Source organism: Protopterus annectens, chromosome 5.part1 (genome assembly GCF_019279795.1).
Source record: "Protopterus annectens isolate FY-2018-M chromosome 5.part1, PAN1.0, whole genome shotgun sequence".
Lineage (NCBI taxonomy): Eukaryota > Metazoa > Chordata > Ceratodontiformes > Protopteridae > Protopterus > Protopterus annectens.
In genome coordinates this window covers 262,935,925-262,954,821 of record NC_056736.1, presented here as the reverse complement: position 1 = coordinate 262,954,821, position 18,897 = coordinate 262,935,925, and the positions used below count along the sequence as shown (strand labels likewise).

Sequence of the window (18,897 nt, the reverse complement as noted above, 5' to 3'; positions counted from 1 at the left end):
TTGACAGTTTAAAGCCCTGATTGCCAAAGGCTGCAGACGTGTAAACCTTCTTACTCCATCTATCCAGCGCCCTGGAATCTCTATCAGAAGGGGAAGGATTTTTAGCAGTAAAGGCCTTAATGCCCTTGGGACCCTGAGAAATGGTTTCAGGATCAGCAGTAGGATTTTTGAAAAGGAATTTGTGGGAGTTAGGAACCCTGTAGTATCTGGCTGGCTTACTAGGAGCCGGAGGCAGAGAATCAAGAACCATACTAGAGTCTGAAAAAAACATCAACAATGTCTAGAACAGGAGGTATAGCCAAAGGCCTATGCTGAGGAAGAAGAAGAAAATCCTAAGTCTCTTTTCAGATTCAGAGAAATCCTGACTTTCCCAGTGGAAATGTTCCCTTAAGGTATGTAAAGTTTCTCCAAAAGAGAAATCCTCAGTGGGAGAAGCAGAATGAATGGAATCTTCTGCATCAGAGTCCTCATAAGTAGGTAAAGATAAATCCTGTTCAGTAGAAGAATCAGAAGAAATAGAATCCTGATCAGAAGATTCATAATCAATGTCTTGCCTAGGCCTCTTAGCAGGAGGGGGTTGGCTACCCCTGATCAAGGTAATTAAATCTTCAGCCATTTTGATCATTTGGTTTTTAGGCATATGGGCCTGCACATGTGGCCCAAGCATTGTTTTTTCAGACATAGAAGTAGATTTTGGCCTTAGTTTTGAAGATGGCGTTGGTTTAATATACAAATCTTTAGGCCTGAAAACACCCTCAGAAGCCGGTGCCTGCCCAGTGGCTCCGGACCCATCTAAGGTAGAGACATCCGCGGGTTCAATACTTAAAGCATCTCACGGCATACCAGACTCTGAATGGGTCTCAGTAGAGGCCTGCGAATCAAAAGTAGCGAGCATCAGGGGCTGCGAAAGCGCCTCACTGAGTACCGGTGAACTAGCGACTGGCTTAGGAGAAGCGTCATCAGTTTTGGACCTCAACAGCCTTTTTCTTTGCATTTTTTAGGTATTCCGGTAGTCTGATTGCTAATCGAAGTCACTTCTGGATAGCTAAATCGTAAGCCAAAATATTTAGAAGCAAAAATATACCAATGTTTAATATAGCATTGATTAAATAAAGCACAAAACCGACAACAAGGTACGTTATGATCAGGGCCTAGGCAAAGAATACAGTACAAAAGAAAATCCTTATGAGGTATTTGCTTCCAACAAGTAATGCAATTATTAACTTTTACTGACATCGGTAAGGAGAAAGAAAAAGTTTCCCCAACGGGGTACTTAGATTTCATTTGAAGACTGGTTCTGAAACTCTCTGAAACTCGAAAACGAAAATTTCAGGTGTCGGCCAACCGGCACTTGCGGACTGCTTCTGCTTCGGGCACCGCGCGGCAAGAAAGACTAATGTAATGGCATCGGTTGCATGTTTTATACCCATGACAACCTGACGTCATGGAAGAAGGGACAGCAACCGACGCAGGACCCAAGACTTTGTTAATCAGGCCAACTGAGGGCAACCTGCCAGCAGATTACCCCAAATGTAATGACTGTAACAGTGAAACACGAAGAACATCTATCAAAGCTAAGCTCATTTCTAAAACTTATAAAAAAATGTATGTGGGCACATCCTTGACCTACGGCGACAGGCTATAGTGGCACAAATTCATAAATGGGGAGGGGTCGTTTCAACTCCAAAAAAACTTTGGACCTATTAGCTTTACCAGCATTCTCTGTAAAACCATGGAAACTTTGTAATTGAGCTCATCCAAAATGGCACAGAGGACTAACATCTGACAATTATGGGGCAGTGTGGGACAGATAATAGGAAATGTTGCCTTCTGAATTTTGTGGCATTCTTTGAAGAGTAACTATAGCAATTAAAGGAAGGCTGAAAATACATATTGCTTACCTTAGCCTTAAGGCATATGGCACTATCCCACGCAAGGGAATAACTGACAAATGAAAAGCATTACATGTTAATATACATGTAATTCAAAGTAACACACTGCTTAAGTAACAGGAAGCAGCAAATCAGGGTACAGTTATCCAGTCTATCCTGAAAAGGGTTACTCAGTGTCTCATAAGCCTCTGTACTGGGGCCTCTTTTATATCTGAAAATGGTAGTACAAAAAGAAGGACTGGACCCATAGGTAAACAATAAATGGTCTATAAAAATAAATGTTTGGTACAGTAGTAACCTGCACTTCAAAGTCAGTAAATGAGACTTGATTAAAATGACAAATCAACCATCATTAAAGATCTAGAATCAACGCCAAACAGTTTAAACTAGGATGCGTGTGTATTGTCTAAAACCAGGAGAGCATATTCTTCACCCATCTAATTCTAAAGAGCATGTCTAATCATTCAAAGCCACCATATTACTTTACCCCTCAAATATTAAACACATTACTGAATAGAGTCGATTATCTGAATAGAGACCTAGGGTACAGCTTGGATACTCAAACTGTTCGAATAACCAAACATATAATTGAAATGGATAAAAAAAAAAACTTCTAAAAATCTTGTTTTTTTCTGCATTGCAGGAAAACACCAACCATTCAGCGATTCCAGTGGACAAGAAAAATATTTTTCACATACAAGCTGGCTACAAGCTCAAAAAACATGCTCAAACTAATACATAACCTGTTTACATATTCAGACTTTATGATTTTTCCTACCCGAAAACTTTGGAAGGCTGGTTCTGAAACTGACGTTTCAGATAATCTACTCTCTACTGTACAATACTGAATTTTGTTGCCTTTGAAAAAGCCATGTGACAGGACTTCAGAGTTCTTATTAAAAAAATCATAGGATTTGAAAACTTACCAAACTTCCACGCTATAAAATATGCTTCCCTTTACTACCCAGCAGACAGTCATTAACTGTTTTCTTTTTTTTTTTTTTTTTTTTTTCAGAAATAAACTTGATAAGCAGGTTCTCATCAAACTTACGGCCAAGACCACCATCGAGACATTAAGCCATGTCATCTAGTACCAATGGGAGACTTGCAATGCTTCCCACAAAGAACATATTCTCATACCTCCAAAGTGAAAATCTGCAATCATCCATCCAGTCAAGACTTGTTTTTAAATGTTGCTAGGGTAGTAATCTGCTTGAAATGCAAGGGTAACCTATTCCACAAACAAAAAACACATTGAATTAGGTATCAGGTACCTGGTTAGGCCATATGTTTGGTGGTGTTGATGTTGTAGTACAGGTTTAGGTCCCTAAAGCAGGTGCTTGCTTTACCACTTGTTGACAGAGTTCAAAAAGTACGGAGTCATGCATAACACAGAAGGCTAAGCAAAGATGACAACATTGAATTAATCCAACACTGAGTTGAAGAACAGGGTTATAACCTAGCACAGTAGCTAAGAGTATTGAGACTTCATCTTTTTAGGTGAATAAATGCTGAAATCTCTCAATTTGGTTTAAATGCTTAGCCAGATACATGCCAAAGGGGGCACTGTACTCAGTCATGGGCCTAATAAGGAAGGGATCAAATAGGACTACAAATTTTGCTGGACCTTAAGGAGATACCACAGATTATATGTTGTGCCAGGTAGAATAACTTCTAACCACCACAGAAGCAAACAGTCTGTTATCAACAAAGGTACCAAAGTCTCTAATGATTTTGTCAAACTTAAGTGGAACATTATTCTATATGTTGTGGAAGTAACGAGAGATTCACTACAAGGAAATGTTACCATATTATACGGAACTGAACGTAAAGCCCAGGATTAGCACAACAAGCAACTGTTTGGTCTAGGGCTTGCTGCAGAATTTGAGTATCAGAATGGGATTTGGTAACTGTTCCCAGTTTGCAATCAATAAACTTGTTAGTCATAGCCCACCAATATCAATGCTCATGCTGAATTATATATCAAAGAGGAGGGGACCAAGGATAGAGGCCTGTGAGACACCATGGGTGACGTTTTTCATCTATAACCCCCCCTCCCCCCTGCTTAACGGTATGGGCTGTGTCAGACAGTCGGTTAGCCAGTTAAACTAAGTAAGAGTTGAGCTGAGAGAGTCTGTCAATAATCCCAAATGGGGAACAGTGCCAATGGCCAGGCAGGTAGCCACAGACCGTATGGACAGTCACAGTAACCCTTTCAAAACACTCAGCTAGGCCAAGCCATTAGGGTGTAAGGCTGACAAATATGCCTACAGAGTTCATCACTCTTGTAGTCTTCTTAACCAAAAACATATCCATCCTGAAACAGCTAAATTCAGAAAGACAGGTCTTGGCATGTTTCTCAGATGTTAATCTTACCTTTGGCGTCATATTGTTTGTTATACAGAATGCCAAGTGCTGTAGAATACTCTCCATGGTGTGGTAGTGCTGCTGTCTGGTAGTTCGCAGATATTTCTGCAGTGCTCTTGCCATAGATGGGAAAATAGCCTGTGCTGCCTCTCTGGGATCCATTATTTCACCAGGTGCCTTCTGCTGCTCCTCTTCTTGCAACCGTTTAATGTGAGTAAAGGCTTCCTCTACTGCAACAACAAGCCTTTACAAAGATAAAATAAATTAAGAGCACACTAATATCACAAAGCAAGGTGAAGTTAATGTTTTTAATATGTGAAAAACCAACATCATCCATCACTTTTTTCTCCCAAAGACAAACAACCAGGGAAAAAAATATTTTTACTGTTCAAATTACTTCGACACAGCTTTAAAATTATATGGGCAATAAGGTGTGATAATGATGATGTACTGAGAAGCTCAGTTAATACTGTACATTTTACCATGAAGCTAATGATGATTAGATCTTCATACTTCAAACATAATGCACTTAGCCATCTCTTCACAGCTGTGTGACATTTCAACAGCTGATCGGTATTTAACAGACATCAGAGGAAAGGACAGTGCAAATTATAACATCTCCGCTTACTCATATTCTGTTTCCTTTGTCCTGCCCGATTTTAAAACCAGTTCATAATTCTATGTTACACCAACACTGGTCTCATGCCTGCAAAAAACACTCATGTAGGTGTTGTAAGACTGCCACGTAAAGCCAGAGAGCTGTCATGTACTAGTCTGCTCTTTGAACCAGCAAGCTTGGAAGGGAGCACTGGCTCAATACTAGATGTCTACTTAGATTCTAAGTGAATACTAGGATAAAGGAAAGTTGTGTAAAAACTTACCATAACCATAGATGTCCTTCTCTTCCATGTTGCAGTATTCTACTAGTGGAAGGCGATGGTGCTTGGAGAAAGTGTGCACAGAACTCCAAGTGGCTGCTTCCAAAATATCCTTGGTAGGAACCCCCCTGAGGAAAGCTGCAGAGGTAGCTGTGGCCCTTGTGGAGTGAGATCTGATGCTTGTACATACAGATTTTCCATGAAATGATAACAAAAGCGTATGCAGTGGGCTATCCATTTTGAGATTGTCTGTCTGGAAATGGCCTTTCCTTGAGCACCTGTAGCATAGGACACAGAGTTGCTCTGATTTTCTGAATGGCTTTGTCCTGTCCAAATAATAACGAAGTTGTCTGTGAATGTCCAAGGAATGTAGTAGTCTTTCCCCTTTGTTTTGTGGGTTAGGATAAAAGGTAGGTAAGTGGATAGTCTGAATCAAGGCTACACTGGATACTACCTTTGGCATAAAGGAAGGGTTAGTTCATAAGGAAACTCTGTCCTGATGGAAAATGATGAAAGGTTGCACAGGCATGAGGGCTTGTAGTTCCGAAACCCTGCGTGCTGAGGTGATAGCCAGAAGGAAGGCTGTTTTCCATGACAAATATTGCAGTTTTGTTGAAGCAGCTGGCTCAAATGGAGGCAGGGTCAGTTTTTCTAAAATGAAGTTGAGGTCCCAAGCAGGTACTGGTGGTTTCCTTGGGGGTTTTATATTCTTAGCCCCTCTGAGGAACAGTCTTAAGAGAGGATGAGAGAATAAAGGAGGATCAGTGTTGTATTGTGCAGAAATGGCTGAAGTATGGATCTTGATGGAGGAGAAGGAAAGTCCACTGTTTAACATCTCAGCTAGGTACTGTAATATTTGAGGTAAATTTAGTACCCAAGGATTCTGGCCCTTTTTCTGATTCCAGGCACAAAACCGTTTCCATTTGGCGGAGTAGGCTTTTCTAGTAGAAGATCTTCTGGCCTCCAAGATAACATCCTGCACCTCCTTGGAGAGGAGGGTCTGTTGGGAAATCAAAGAATCCTCCATGCGGCTAGATTGAGGGTTTTCAGCTGACTGAAGAGTTTTGAAGTTGTGCTGGGTCAAAAGAAGAGGCACTAGAGGCAGGATCCATGGTGGGGAATGCGTCAGGCTCTTCAGGAGTGGATACCAGTGTTGTCTTGGCCAGTCTGGAGCAATGAGAATCATCTTTGGCCTCTCTGCTCTGGCTTTTAATAGAACTTTGGGCAGCAGAGGAAGAGGTGGAAAGGCACAGACTGTCAATGTTGTCCAATTGAAAGAAAGTGTGTCCACTTTCCAGGCCTGTGGATGATAGGTCCTTGAGCAAAATTTTTTCAGTTGGTAATTTCTGTGGGTAGCAAAAAGATCCATGTCTGGCCGACCCCATGCCTGAATTATCTTTGCGAAAACTTGAGGATGCAACTTCCATTCGTGTGGATCTGTCATTTCTGCTTAGGTTGTCTGCCAGCGTGTTTTCCTTCCCTGGCAGGAATTGTGCTTGAAGTTGGATTTGCAATTCCAGAGCTGTGTTCCAAAGGGACAAGGCTAGTCTGCACAGGGGGTATGAATGAGTTCCTCCCTGTTTGTTTATGTACCACATCACTGTGGTGTTGTCTGTCCTTATCAATAGCTGGCCTGGATGCAGTAGGTCTTTGAAGGCCATAATAGCATTTTGTACTGCTAGCATTTCCTTTTGATTGATGTGTAGGTGCTTCTCCTTTTGGGACCATTTGTCCTGAATGCATTGATCTGTCATGTGCGCCCCCCAGGCGTAGTCAGAGGCGTCTGTTGTGATGATTTGATTTGCTTGAGGCATGCAGAAGGGGAGACCTATGTTTCTTTGGCATGCTTGAGCCCACCACAGAAATTCCTTTTGAAGACATGGAATGAGTGGTATAATTGTTTCCAAACTGTGGCTGTGTTGAGACCATAAGTTTTTTAGGTACCATTGAAGTTTCCTCATATGCAGCTTTGCACATGGGATCAGCAGGATGCAAGATGCCATGAATCCCAGAGCCTGCAGGACTTTCCTTGCAGTCAGCCTGGCGAAGGTTGCCATTTTTCTGAAGTATTGAGATAGTTGCCCTTGCTTCTCTGGCGTGAGGTAGGCCATCTGGGTGTTTGTATTCAAGCTGGCACCCAGAAAAATTATTGCTTGAGAGGGTATTCGTTTTGATTTCTTTTTGTTGACTGTGTATCCCAGAAAGTTCAACAATTTTATTACAAACGCCAGGTGTTTCAGAAGTATGTGCTTGCTGTCCGCTTGGATCAGGCAGTCGTCCAGATATGGGTATATTTGTATCCCTTGAAGTCTGCAGAAGGCAATTACTGATGCCAGGCATTTCGTAAACACTCTGGGCAGTAGATAAGCCAAAGGGCAATGCAGAGAATTGATAATGGGTTGAACCTGCAAGAAATCTGAGGTATCTTCTGCAATCTTGTCTGACAGGGACATGCAGGTATGCCTCCTTGAGGTCCAACGTTACCAGCCAAGACTCCTTGCCCAGCATGGGAAGAAGCTGCTGTAATGTGAGCATCTTGAATTTTGGTACGAGTAAATATGTGTTTAGGATGGATAGGTCCAAAATAGGTCTCCAATCTTTGTCCTTCCTTGGTACCAGGAATAGTCTGGAATAAAAACCTTGACCCTGTTCTTTTGCAGGTACCTCTTGAATAGCTTTCATGTCCATGAGAGCTGAAATTTGTTTTTGTGCCTCTGCCCTTTGATTTTGTGGCAGGTTTGGCATGCCTCCAATTTTTGGAAGGGTGTGAAAGTGGAATCTGTAGCCTCTGTCTATAATGTCCAGGATCCATTTGTCTTTTGTGACAATATACCAATTTTTTGAAAATAATGCCAGTTTTCCGCCTAAAGGTGCTGCCATCAAAGCTTTGCTTGGCATGCAAAGGGGAAAGTCATTGTGTCTGCTTTCTGAATGATTGCGATCTATCTTCTCCACCTCTTGGTGTAGGTGCTTGCCATTGTCTGGTTCTAAATGATCCTTGAGATTGCCCTCTACCCCTCGGGCGCCTGTATCTAACTCTGAGGTCTGTCCATGGCTGGAAAGGACCAATTTTTTGAAGGCCAGCTTCTGCTGAAACGTGGAGGTTGTACCTGTAGGAAATCTTTCACTGCTTGCATTAATCTTGCCTTTTCCTCCATTTTCTTTAGTATTTCCTCAGCTTTAACACCAAACAATACATCTTTTTGAAGAGGTGCATCTAGTAATTTAGCTTTGACATGATCTGGTAAGGTTTGCTCTTTGAGCCAAGCATGTCTACGTATGACAGTCCCTGTAACAGCAGCTCTACATGAGGCCTCTAAAGCATCAAAACCACATTGCAAGGTATGTTTACCCACTTGGTCTGTACTATGCAACAAATCCTGCAACTCCTTTAAATCTGGTTGTCCAGGTTGTGTCATTTTGCTTTTCAGCTGAGATAACAAAAACTGTTGATACTTTAACATATGGAACTGATAGTTTAATGCCCTCATGGTTAAAGTGGCCAAGGTGTATACCTTTTCCCCCCACCTTTCTAAAGCTCTGGAATCTCTCTCTGAAGGTAATGGTTTTTTGGCAGTAGAGGCCTTAATTCCCTTGGGACCCTGTGAAATAGTTTCTGGGTCAGCAGCATGGCTTTTGTATAGGAATTGGTGTGAATCAGGAACCTGGTAATACCTGTCAGGTTTAACAGGAGCTGGAGGTAAAGAATCTGGGTTGAGGCTGGCTTCTGTGTACACATCATCTAATATATCCAAGACAGGAGGGATAGCCAGAGGCCTGTGCTGAGGAAGCAAGAGAAAATCCCTGAGCCTTTTCTTGGAATCTGAGTAATCTTGGCCTTCCCAGTGAAAGTGTTCCCTCAAGGTATGTAAGGTTTCCCCAAAAGAATAGTCCTCAGGGGGGGTAGACCGAGGGAATGGACTCCTCAGCATCAGAATCTTCAAAGGGGGAATATGAGTATTCCTGGTCTTCAGAATGTTCTGAGGGAATAGAGGCTTGGTCTGAGGAAGGGTAGTCTTCCTCTAATCTGGGCCTTTTGTCCGAGGGGGGTTGAGAACCCCTGATAAGAGTAATCAAATCCTCAGCCATTTTGAGCATCTGTTTTTTTAGACATGGGGCCTTGACAGGGGCTCTGTGGAGCTTGTCTTTTAGTTTTCATGGCTGCTTTAGATTTTGTGAAAGCCTTAATGGAAAAAGAGGAAGGCCTGAAGACACCTTGAGAGGTGGCAGGCCTGTCTAAACTCTGAGTTTCCCCGCCAAGAGTGGCATCGGTATCCGTAGTCGGAGTGAGGGCCGAGGAGCCTGCGACCTCGGGCACAGAAGACACCGCTAAAGAAGCGTCATCGGTACTCAGGGGCTGCATAGGTGCCTCGCTGAGAACCGGAGCATCTGTAGCCGGCTTTAGCGTGGTGTCGGTAGAAGTCGCGGACCTCGTATGTCGGTCCTTATCTTTGCGTCTTACTCAAAACTGGAGTCGGAGCATCCGACGACATAATGTAATTAAATTTTTTACCAAAATAGTGTTGGGCGAACTCCGCCCGACGCTTAATAGTGCGTTTGTTGAATCTAGCACAGAAACGACAGGCCGAGACGTCGTGGTCTGGGCCTAAGCAAGGAATGCAGAAGGAATGGAAATCCTTATGCGGTATTTGCTTCCCACATGAAATGCAATTATTAACTTTGTCTGACATCGGTCTGGGGCAAGAAAAGTTTCCCCAATGGGGTATTAGCTTTCAAGAAGACTTCGGCTGAAATATTTTCGTAAATCTCAGGAGCTGGCCGACCGGCACTTGCGAACTGCTTCTGCTTCGGGCACCGCGCGGCAAGAAAGACTGAAGAAAATGGAGTTGGCTGGTTCTTTTATACCCCTGCCGCACTGACGTCAGGGAAGAAGCGACGACAACCGACGCCGGACCTAGACTTTGGAATTCGGCCGACCGAGGACCCGCCTGACGGCAGGATAACCCCATCTGTTATGACTGGAGCTGCATGCACGATGAACATCCTGTAAAAAATCCTCAACCGTCTGCATAGATTTTGCCTTATCCTCCATTTTCTTTAAGACCTCTTCTGCTTTTACACCAAATAAAACATCCTGCTGTAAAGGTGCATCCAATAACTTTGCTTTAACATGATCAGGTAGGGTTTGTTCTTTTAAACAAGCATGTCTACGAATGACAGAGCCAGTCACTGCTGCTCTACAGGAAGCCTACAATGAATCAAATCCACATTGTAAAGTATGTTTTCCCACTTGTTCAGCTGCATGCAACAAATCTTGCATTTCCTTGAAATCAGGCTGCTCTGAATGTGTGATCATTTTTTGTTTTAATTGAGACATCAGGTACTGCTGATATTTCAGCATGTGAAATTGGCAATTTAAGGCCCTCATAGCTAGAATAGCTGAGGTATATACTTTTCTTTCCCCATCTGTCTAGTGTCTGGAATCCCTTTCAGAGGGTACAGGATTTTTAGCAATAGAGGCCTTAACCCCTTTGGGACCCTGGGAAATGGTTTATGGATCAGCAACAGGGCTTTTATATAGGAATTTGTATGAGTCAGGGACTCTGTAGTATCTGTCTGGTTTGGCTGGTGCAGGATGTAGAGAGTCTGGGTTAAGGCTAGATTCTAAGTAAACATCATCCGCAATGTCTAACACGGGAGGGATAGCAAGTGGTCTGTGCTGGGGTAGTAAAAGGAACTCTCTGAGCCTTTTCTTAGAATCAGAGTAATCCTGGCCTTCCCAGTGGAAATGTTCCTTCATGGTATGTAAAGTTTCCCCAAAGGAGTAGTCTTCTGGGGGAGAAGCTGAGGGAACAGAATCTTCAGCAGCATCAGAGTCTTCATAAGGGGGAAAAGAGTATTCCTGTTTCTCAGAGGAATCTGAGGAAACTGAGACCTGGTCAGAGGAAGCATAATCCTCCTATTGACTTGGCCTTTTACCAGGATGAGGATGGGATCCCCTGATTAGGGTAATTAAATCTTCAGCCATCTTAAGCATCTGTTTCTTAGGCATGGGGCCTTGTACTGGAGACTGCTGTACAGTCTTTTTTGTTTTTAAAGATTTCAGCTTAGCATAAGATTTGATGGTGAGTGTAGTCGGTCTGAAGACACCTTCTGCAAGTGAAGGCGTTTCAGCTGCACTGGAATCATCTCCTGCTCCGGAGTCGGAAAGGGCTAAGGATAAAGGCTGCGGCGGCCTAGTAATCTCCGCTTGGGAATCGGAGACAGTCTGAGGTTCTAAATCAGCGGTCGTCAGGGGCTGCGTAGGCTCCTCACTGAAAACCGGTGAACCTGCGACTGGCCCAGCAGAGGCCTTGGAGTCTGGTTTGGGTCTCTGCTGCCTGTCCTTATCCTTGTGTTTTTTATGCATGCCGTCGACGGTTGCTCCGACAGCATGGTATGATTAAATTTCCTACCAAAGTAATGTCGAGCGAAATCAAACCGACGTTTAATAGTTCATTTATTAAACCTAGTACAAAACAGACAACCTGTGACATTGTGGTCTGGGCCTAGGCAAGGAATACAATAAGAATGAAAGTCCTTATGAGGCATTTGCTTCCCACAAGAAATACAATTGTTAACTTTTTCTGACATCGGACTGAGGCAAGAAAAGGCTCCCCAATGGGGTACTTAGCTTTACTGAAGACTTCGGTCTGAAATTCGAATTGAAAATCTCAGGAGTCGGCCGACTGGCACTTGCGAACTGCTTCTGCTTCGGGCACCACGTGGCAAGAAAACTGAAGAAAATGGCGTCAGATGCCTCTTATATACCCCTGGCGCACTGACATCAGGGAAGAAGCGACAGCAACCGAGGCCGGACCAAGACTTTGGAACTCTGGCCGACTGCGGGACTGCCTGACGGCAGGATAACCCAAGTGTGATGACTGCAGCAGTGTAACACGATGAACATCTAAGCATTGCAAGACCAAGGTTAAATCCCAAGATGCTATGGGATCTTTGAAAGTTGTCTTCAACTGTAGAGCGCCCTTAAGAAATGTTTTGCAAAGACAGTCAGACATCAAATAATGACCATCATATCATTTATGGAAATTTGAAATGGCAGCTAGATGAACTCTAATGGTAGAAATTGAGACACCCAATTGAAATAAGGTGGCTAAGTATTACAAGACCTTATCAACTGGAGCCAAGAAAGGATCAAGACCATTTTTATCACCCCAAACAGAAAATCTCTTCCATTTGCTAAGATAAAGTTTTCTGGTGAACAGTTTGTTCCACAGAAGTACCTCACCAAGAGGATAACTGGCCTCAGATGCCCTATGCAGCCTGACTGAAGAAAAGTACAGTTGTGTACACTTACCATAAATGTAGATGTTCGAGTGTATTCACTGTTGCAGTCATCACATTTGGGTTATCTGCCTGCAAGTAGCCCTCAGCCGGCCTGAATACCAGAATCTTGGATTCCTGTGTCGGATGCTCTCTCTTCTTCCATGACGTCAGGCGTAGAAAACATGTAGCCGACACCATTACATCAGTTTTTCTTGCCCCAGATGTCAGGTGCCCCACAATGTGAAGCAATTTGTTATGGTACCCCTCCAACAAAAAGCAAATACACCAGAAAGCTTAAATTACCAAACAAGAAGGACAGATAGAGCCAAGAGAAGTCAGGGGGCTGGAGGGAGGGTAAAGTACAGTTTTGTACCTACCATAAATGTAGATGTCCGAACAGGATAGCATCTGCAGTCATAACAAATGGGTTGTCCTGTCGTCAGGCAGCCCTTCGGTCGGCCGGATTCCAAAGTCTGGGTCCGGCTTCGGCTGATGTCGCACTTCACCCGACGTCATCTCTGCTGGTCTTCGGGTATAAAGGCATCAGCAGACGCCATTTTTCTCAGTGTTTCTTGCCCCAGATGCCAGTTGCCCTCTTGGAAAGCTAAATTTTGGATAAATGCCAATGTTTCCAAAAAAGTAGAAGGCACACACAAAAAATAAGCATGTATGTACATATATACAAACAAATACACCATAAGAGACTCCCCCCCCAGCTAGCTAATAGGAGGGTAAATACCCTAGGAGTACCACAGAGGGGAAGGAGGGTGGGTAATCCTGACTGCAGATGCTATCCTGTTCGGACATCTACATTTATGGTAGGTACAAAACTGTACTATGTCCTTCAAGGTAGCATCTGCAGTCATAACAAATGGGTAGAATACCATAGCCAACTAGGGGTGGAGGAAGAAAAATTATGGTGTAGTTAGGATCCCTTGCAGTACAGCAGTGGCAAACCCTGCTCGGGATCTAGAGTATAGAGGTAAATTATAATGCTTGGCAAATGTATGCACGGAGGTCCAAGTAGCCGCCTCAATAATGTCCTTGGTTGCCACTCCTCATAAGAAAGCTGTGGTAGTGGCTGTAGCCCTTGTAGAATGAGGTCTTATGTTCTGTGGAATTGGTTTTCCATGGTAGGAGTAACAGAATCTTATGCAATTTCCTATCCATTTGGAGATTGTCTGTTTGGAAATTGCTTTTCCTTCCCTTCCTGTTGCATAGGCTACTAAAAGCTGGTCAGTTTTTCTGTTACCTTTGGTTCTGTCCAGGTAGTAGCGTAACTGTCTATGTACATCCAAGGTATGCAGCAGTCTTTCCCCCCTGTTCTGTGGATTGGGAAAGAAGGTGGGTAGGTGGATTGCCTGGTTTAAAGACACTCTGGATACCACCTTAGGCATAAATGTAGGATTAGTTCTCATGGAGACCCTGTCTTGATGGAAGATTAGGAAGGGTTGTACTGCCATTAAGGCCTGTAGTCCCGAAACCCTCCTTGCTGAAGTAATTGCCAGTAGGAAAGCAGTTTTCCATGATAGGTGTTGAAGATCTGCTGTTGTTGCTGGTTCAAATGGAGGGAGTGTCAATTTTTCTAGCACAAAGTTCAAGTCCCATGCTGGTAATGGTGGTTTCCTAGGAGGTTTTACATTCTTGATCCCTCTGAGGAACTGCCTGAGTAGAGGATGCGAAAAGACAGGTGGATCGAAGCTGTATTCTGCTGAAATAGCTGATGCATGTATCTTGATGGAGGAATAAGACAGGCCTGTATGTAGAAGCTCTGCCAAGTACTCCAGGATGTTAGCAATATCTATGTTCGACACATCTTTTCCTCTTTCAGTACTCCAAATTACAAACCTTTTCCATTTTCCTGCATAGTTCCTTCTTGTTGAAGGTCTGCGGGCTTCAAGGATAATGTCTTTAACCCTTTGGGATAGGTCTGGGTTAGTTGCCGCTATGTGATGTTCCAGGCAATCAGTTGCAATGTTTTTAGGTTTGGGTGCATGATGTTGTAGTTGTTCTGAGTTAACATCAAAGGCATCAGGGGTATTGACCACATTCTCCCCAGAGACATGCTCCTCAGCAATGGGTACCAGTGTTGTCTTGGCCAATTCGGAGCTATCAGGATTATCCTTGGACGTTCCTCTTTGATTTTCAGTAGTACCTTGTGCATCAAAGGAAGAGGTGGAAATGCATATGCTGTCAGGCCTTTCCAACTGAAGGATAGAGAGTCCACCTTCCATGCAAGTGGGTGGCATGTCCTTGTGCAGAATTTTTTGAGCTGGTGATTGAGTGGGGATGCGAACAGGTCTATTTGTGGCATTCCCCATTTCTTTGTGATGGCCTTGAAGATGTCCGGGTGTAGCATCCATCCGTGAGCATCCGAGGTGGTTCTGCTTAACATGTCTGCTAGGGTGTTTTCTTTTCCCGGCACAAACATTGCCTGTAACTGGATGTTGTAGCTCAGAGCCATATTCCAAAGGTCCAGAGTCATTCTGCATAGGGGGTATGAATGAGTGCCTCCTTGTTTGTTGATGTACCACATGACTGTGGTGTTGTCTGTCCCTATCATTAAATGGCCTTCTCTGAGGAATGGTCTGAATTTCTGTATTGCTAGTTTTACTGCCAGCATTTCTTTTTGGTTTATGTGCAGGTGCAGCTGGTCTTGAGTCCACAATCCTTGTATGCATTTGTCCAACATGTGCGCCCCCCAGCCTAGGTCTGAGGCGTCCGTTGTGATGGTTTGGCTTGCTTGAAAGTTGTGGAAGGGTAAGCCTGGGTTTGACTGGCATGCTTGAGCCCACCATAGGAACTCCTGTTTCAGGCATGGGATTAGTGGGATTTCGGTTTCTAAGCTGTGCCTGTGTTGAGACCATAAATTCTTTAGGTACCACTGTAGCTTTCTCATATGCAGTCTGGCATGTGGGACCAAGATTATGCATGATGCCATGAAGCCCAAGGCCTGCAGTACTTTTCTTGCTGTTAGTTTGTTCTGCTTTGTTAATGCCAAGAAGTAAAGAGGAGTTGTTTTGTTTTTCTGCAGTTAGGAATGCCATTTGTTTTACTGTGTCCAAATCCGCACCCAAGAATGTTCTTGTTTGGGATGGTATCAGTCTTGACTTTTGTAAATTGACTGTGTATCCCAGGGCTTGTAGTAAGCAAATGACTCTTTGTAGATCTGTTGTCAGCTTGCTTTTGTTGTCCGCTTGTAACAGGCAGTCGTCCAGGTATGGATAAATTTGTATTCCCTGTAGCCTGCAGTGAGCGATTACTGATGCCAGGCATTTTGTGAATACTCTGGGCACAGTAGATAAGCCAAAAGGCAATGCTGAGAATTGATAATGCTCTGATCCTGCAAGAAATCTGAGGTATCTTCTGCAATTTGGTCGTATGGGGACGTGGAGGTATGCCTCCTTGAGATCTAGAGTTACCAGCCAACACTCCTTGCCCAGCATGAGAAGAAGTTGCTGTAGGGTCAGCATTTTGAATTTTGGGACAATGATGTATGTGTTTAAGACGGACAGGTCGAGAATAGGTCTCCAACTTTTCTCTTTTCTTGGTACTAGGAAGAGTCTGGAGTAGAATCCTTTGCCCTGTTCTGTTATTGGTACTCTTTCCACAGCTCTCATCTTTGTTAATTCTGCTATCTGCTTTAGAGCTTCTGTTTTTTTGATTTGGAGGTAGGTTTGGCATTCCTCTTTTTACTGGTAAGGTGTGGAAGTGGAACCTGTAGCCTTGGTCTATGGTTTGCAAAATCCACTTGTCTTTTGTGATACAGTGCCAGTTTTTTCGAAAATAAGGCTAACTTTCCGCCTAAAGGTGCTGCTATTTGCTCCCTGGTAGGCGGTGTCAGAGCCAAGTCACTGTGATTGTCCTGTTGTAGTGGCAGTGGTTGTGTCTGTGCTTCGGTTATTGCCTTGCCACTGTCGTCCTCTGTAGGCACCTCCTCTGGATTGATTTCTGCCTCTAGAGCGTCTATTCCTGCCTCTTTGAGATTTTGAGGAGTCTGGAAAGGACCAATTTTTGGCAGGCCAGTTCCTGCTAAACCTTGGGGGCTGAACCTGTAAGAAATCCTTAACTGTTTGTACAGATTTTGCCTTTTCTTCCATTTTCTTCATTACTTGCTGAGCAGGTGTACCAAATAGACTGGCCTTATCCATAGGAGCATCTAACAGCTTTGCTTTAACATGATCCGGCAAGACCTGTTCTTTCAACCATGCATGCCTTCTTATCACTGTGCCAGTCATGGCTGATCTAAATGAAGCTTCCAGTGCATCAGAGCCACATTTTAAAGAATGGTTACTAACCTGTTGGATGTTATTCACCATTTCTAAAACATATTTCTTATCTAAGGAGTCATCAGAGGACAGCTTCTTAGTTAACTGATCAAGCATAAACTCTTGGTATTGGATCATATGAAACTGACAGTTTAAAGCTCTAGCTGAGAGAGTAGCAGAGGTGTAAACTTTTTCCCCGTCTCTCTAAGGACCTGGATTCCCTTTCAGAAGGAGTAGGGTTTTTTGCTGAGGTCGAGGTTACTGCCTTAGGCCCCTGGGATATAGTCTCAGGATCTGCAAGTGGGGCCTTGTATAGGTGGTGATGAGTGTCTGGCACCCTGTAAAATCTATCTGGTTTGGCAGGGGCTGGAGGTAAAGTATCAGGAGCAGTGCAAACATCATTAAATGCATCATCCACAACAGGCAGTACTGGAGGTATAGCCAAGGGCCTATGTTGTGGTAAGTGCAGAAATGTCCTAAGCCTTTTTCTTGAATCTGAAAAATCTTGTCCCTGCCATTGGAATTGTTCTCTCATGGCATGTAAGGTTTCCCCAAAGGAAAATTCCTCTGGCGGAGAGGCAGATGGAATGGATTCTTCAGCATCGGAATCTTCATATGTAGACAAAGGAGCCTATGGCTGGTCTGTAATGTCTGAGTCATCCGCAGAATCATCAGAGGACACTGGCTCGGGGGGCTCTGCTCTAGATCTCTTTTCTGGTGGCTGAGAGGCCCTGTCTGGGTGAGATTGGGATCCCCTAATTAAGGATATTAAATCCTCTGCCAGAGTAAGCATTTGTGAACTAGAAGTGGGCCTGTGTGAGGGGGGCTTAACAGGCACTGATTTAACAGTTTTGGCTGCTTTAGCCCTGGCAAAGGCCTTAATAGACATGGCTGCAGGAGGCCTAGCAGCACCACGTGCTGGGGTAGAGACATCCAAAGGGATGGTGTCTGATAAATCACTAGGAACCACAGTAGTAGGCAAAACTTCTGAGGCAGATTCAACTAAGGTAGCAGAAGCCTCAGTAGTAGTCATGGATTCGGCTGAAGATTGACCAGTTTTCGGTTTCGCCGAAACCGAGACACTCGCGCTTGCTTAACCGTGGTTTTGGCGAAACCGCGGACCGCGAGTGTCGGTCTTTTCTTCGTTTTTAACAATTTGGGTAGTCGGAGGATCCGACGGCATAATGTACGCAAAATCTGAGCCAAAACTGTTCAGCAAACTCCGACCGCGCCTAAGCGTCGTCGGTTGAAGGAAGCACAGGCGAACAGGCTGCTACGCCGTGGTCTGGGCCTAAGCAAGGCAGACAGTAAGAGTGGAAATCTTTATGAGGTATTTGTTTCCCACAAGTTAAACAGTTATTGACTTTTTCTGACATCGGCTGAGGCAAGAAAGAGTCCCCAATGGGGTACTTAGCTTTTTAGAAGTCTTCGAAGTAGTATTCGGTAGTAGTAATCTCTGGATCTGACTGACCGGCACTTGCGAACAGCTTCTGCTTCGCCACGCGCAAGAAAGACTGAGGAAAATGGCGCCGGCTGATGCCTTTATACCCGAAGACCAGCAGAGATGACGCCGGGTGAAGTGCGACATCAGCGGCCGGACCCAGACTTTGGAATCCGGCCGACCGAAGGGCTGCCTGACGACAGGACAACCCATTTGTTATGACTGCAGATGCTACCTTGAAGGACATCCAGGACTGTAACAGTGAATACACTCGAACAAATCCATTTATGTTAAGTGTAAACAACTGTACTATGTTCTTCGTGTTTCACTGTTGCAGTCATCACACTGGGGTTGATTCCCAAAGCTAGGGAAGGAAGGAGGAAGTTAGAGAGCATTAGGGCCAGCTATTAAGCCCTGCAAAACTGCAGTGGCAAAACCAGCTCTGAATTTAGAAAAAATAGCCATGTGGTAATGCTTGGTGAAGGTATGTACAGAGCTCCAGGTAGCAGCTTCTAGGATGCCCCTTGTAGGGACACCTCTGAGAAAGGCTGCAGAGGTGGATGCTGCCCTGGTGGAATGTGATCTTATCTCCTGTGGGGTAGGTTTTCCATGGGGCTTATAGCAAAAATGAATGCAATGGGCTATCCACTTAGAAATGGTTTGCTTTGAAATGACCTTCCCCCCTCTGCCCTTGCAGCAAAGCTAACTAGCTGTTCAGATTTTCTGAGAGGCTTAGTCATGTCCAAATAAAATCAAAGTTTTCT

The 18,897-nt window shown here is 44.1% G+C and overlaps 1 protein-coding gene across 1 annotated transcript in view; it reads right to left on the bottom strand.

Annotated features, from left to right (window-relative positions):
* The window catches only part of LOC122803142 (vang-like protein 1), a 644,451-nt gene that overhangs the window by 57,222 nt on the left and 568,332 nt on the right, over nt 1-18,897 (bottom strand). Inside the window, exon 8 of the mRNA XM_044072763.1 lies at nt 4,269-4,503. Within this exon, the coding sequence (XP_043928698.1) occupies nt 4,269-4,503 (235 nt within the window). The remainder of the gene's footprint in view (nt 1-4,268; nt 4,504-18,897) is intronic.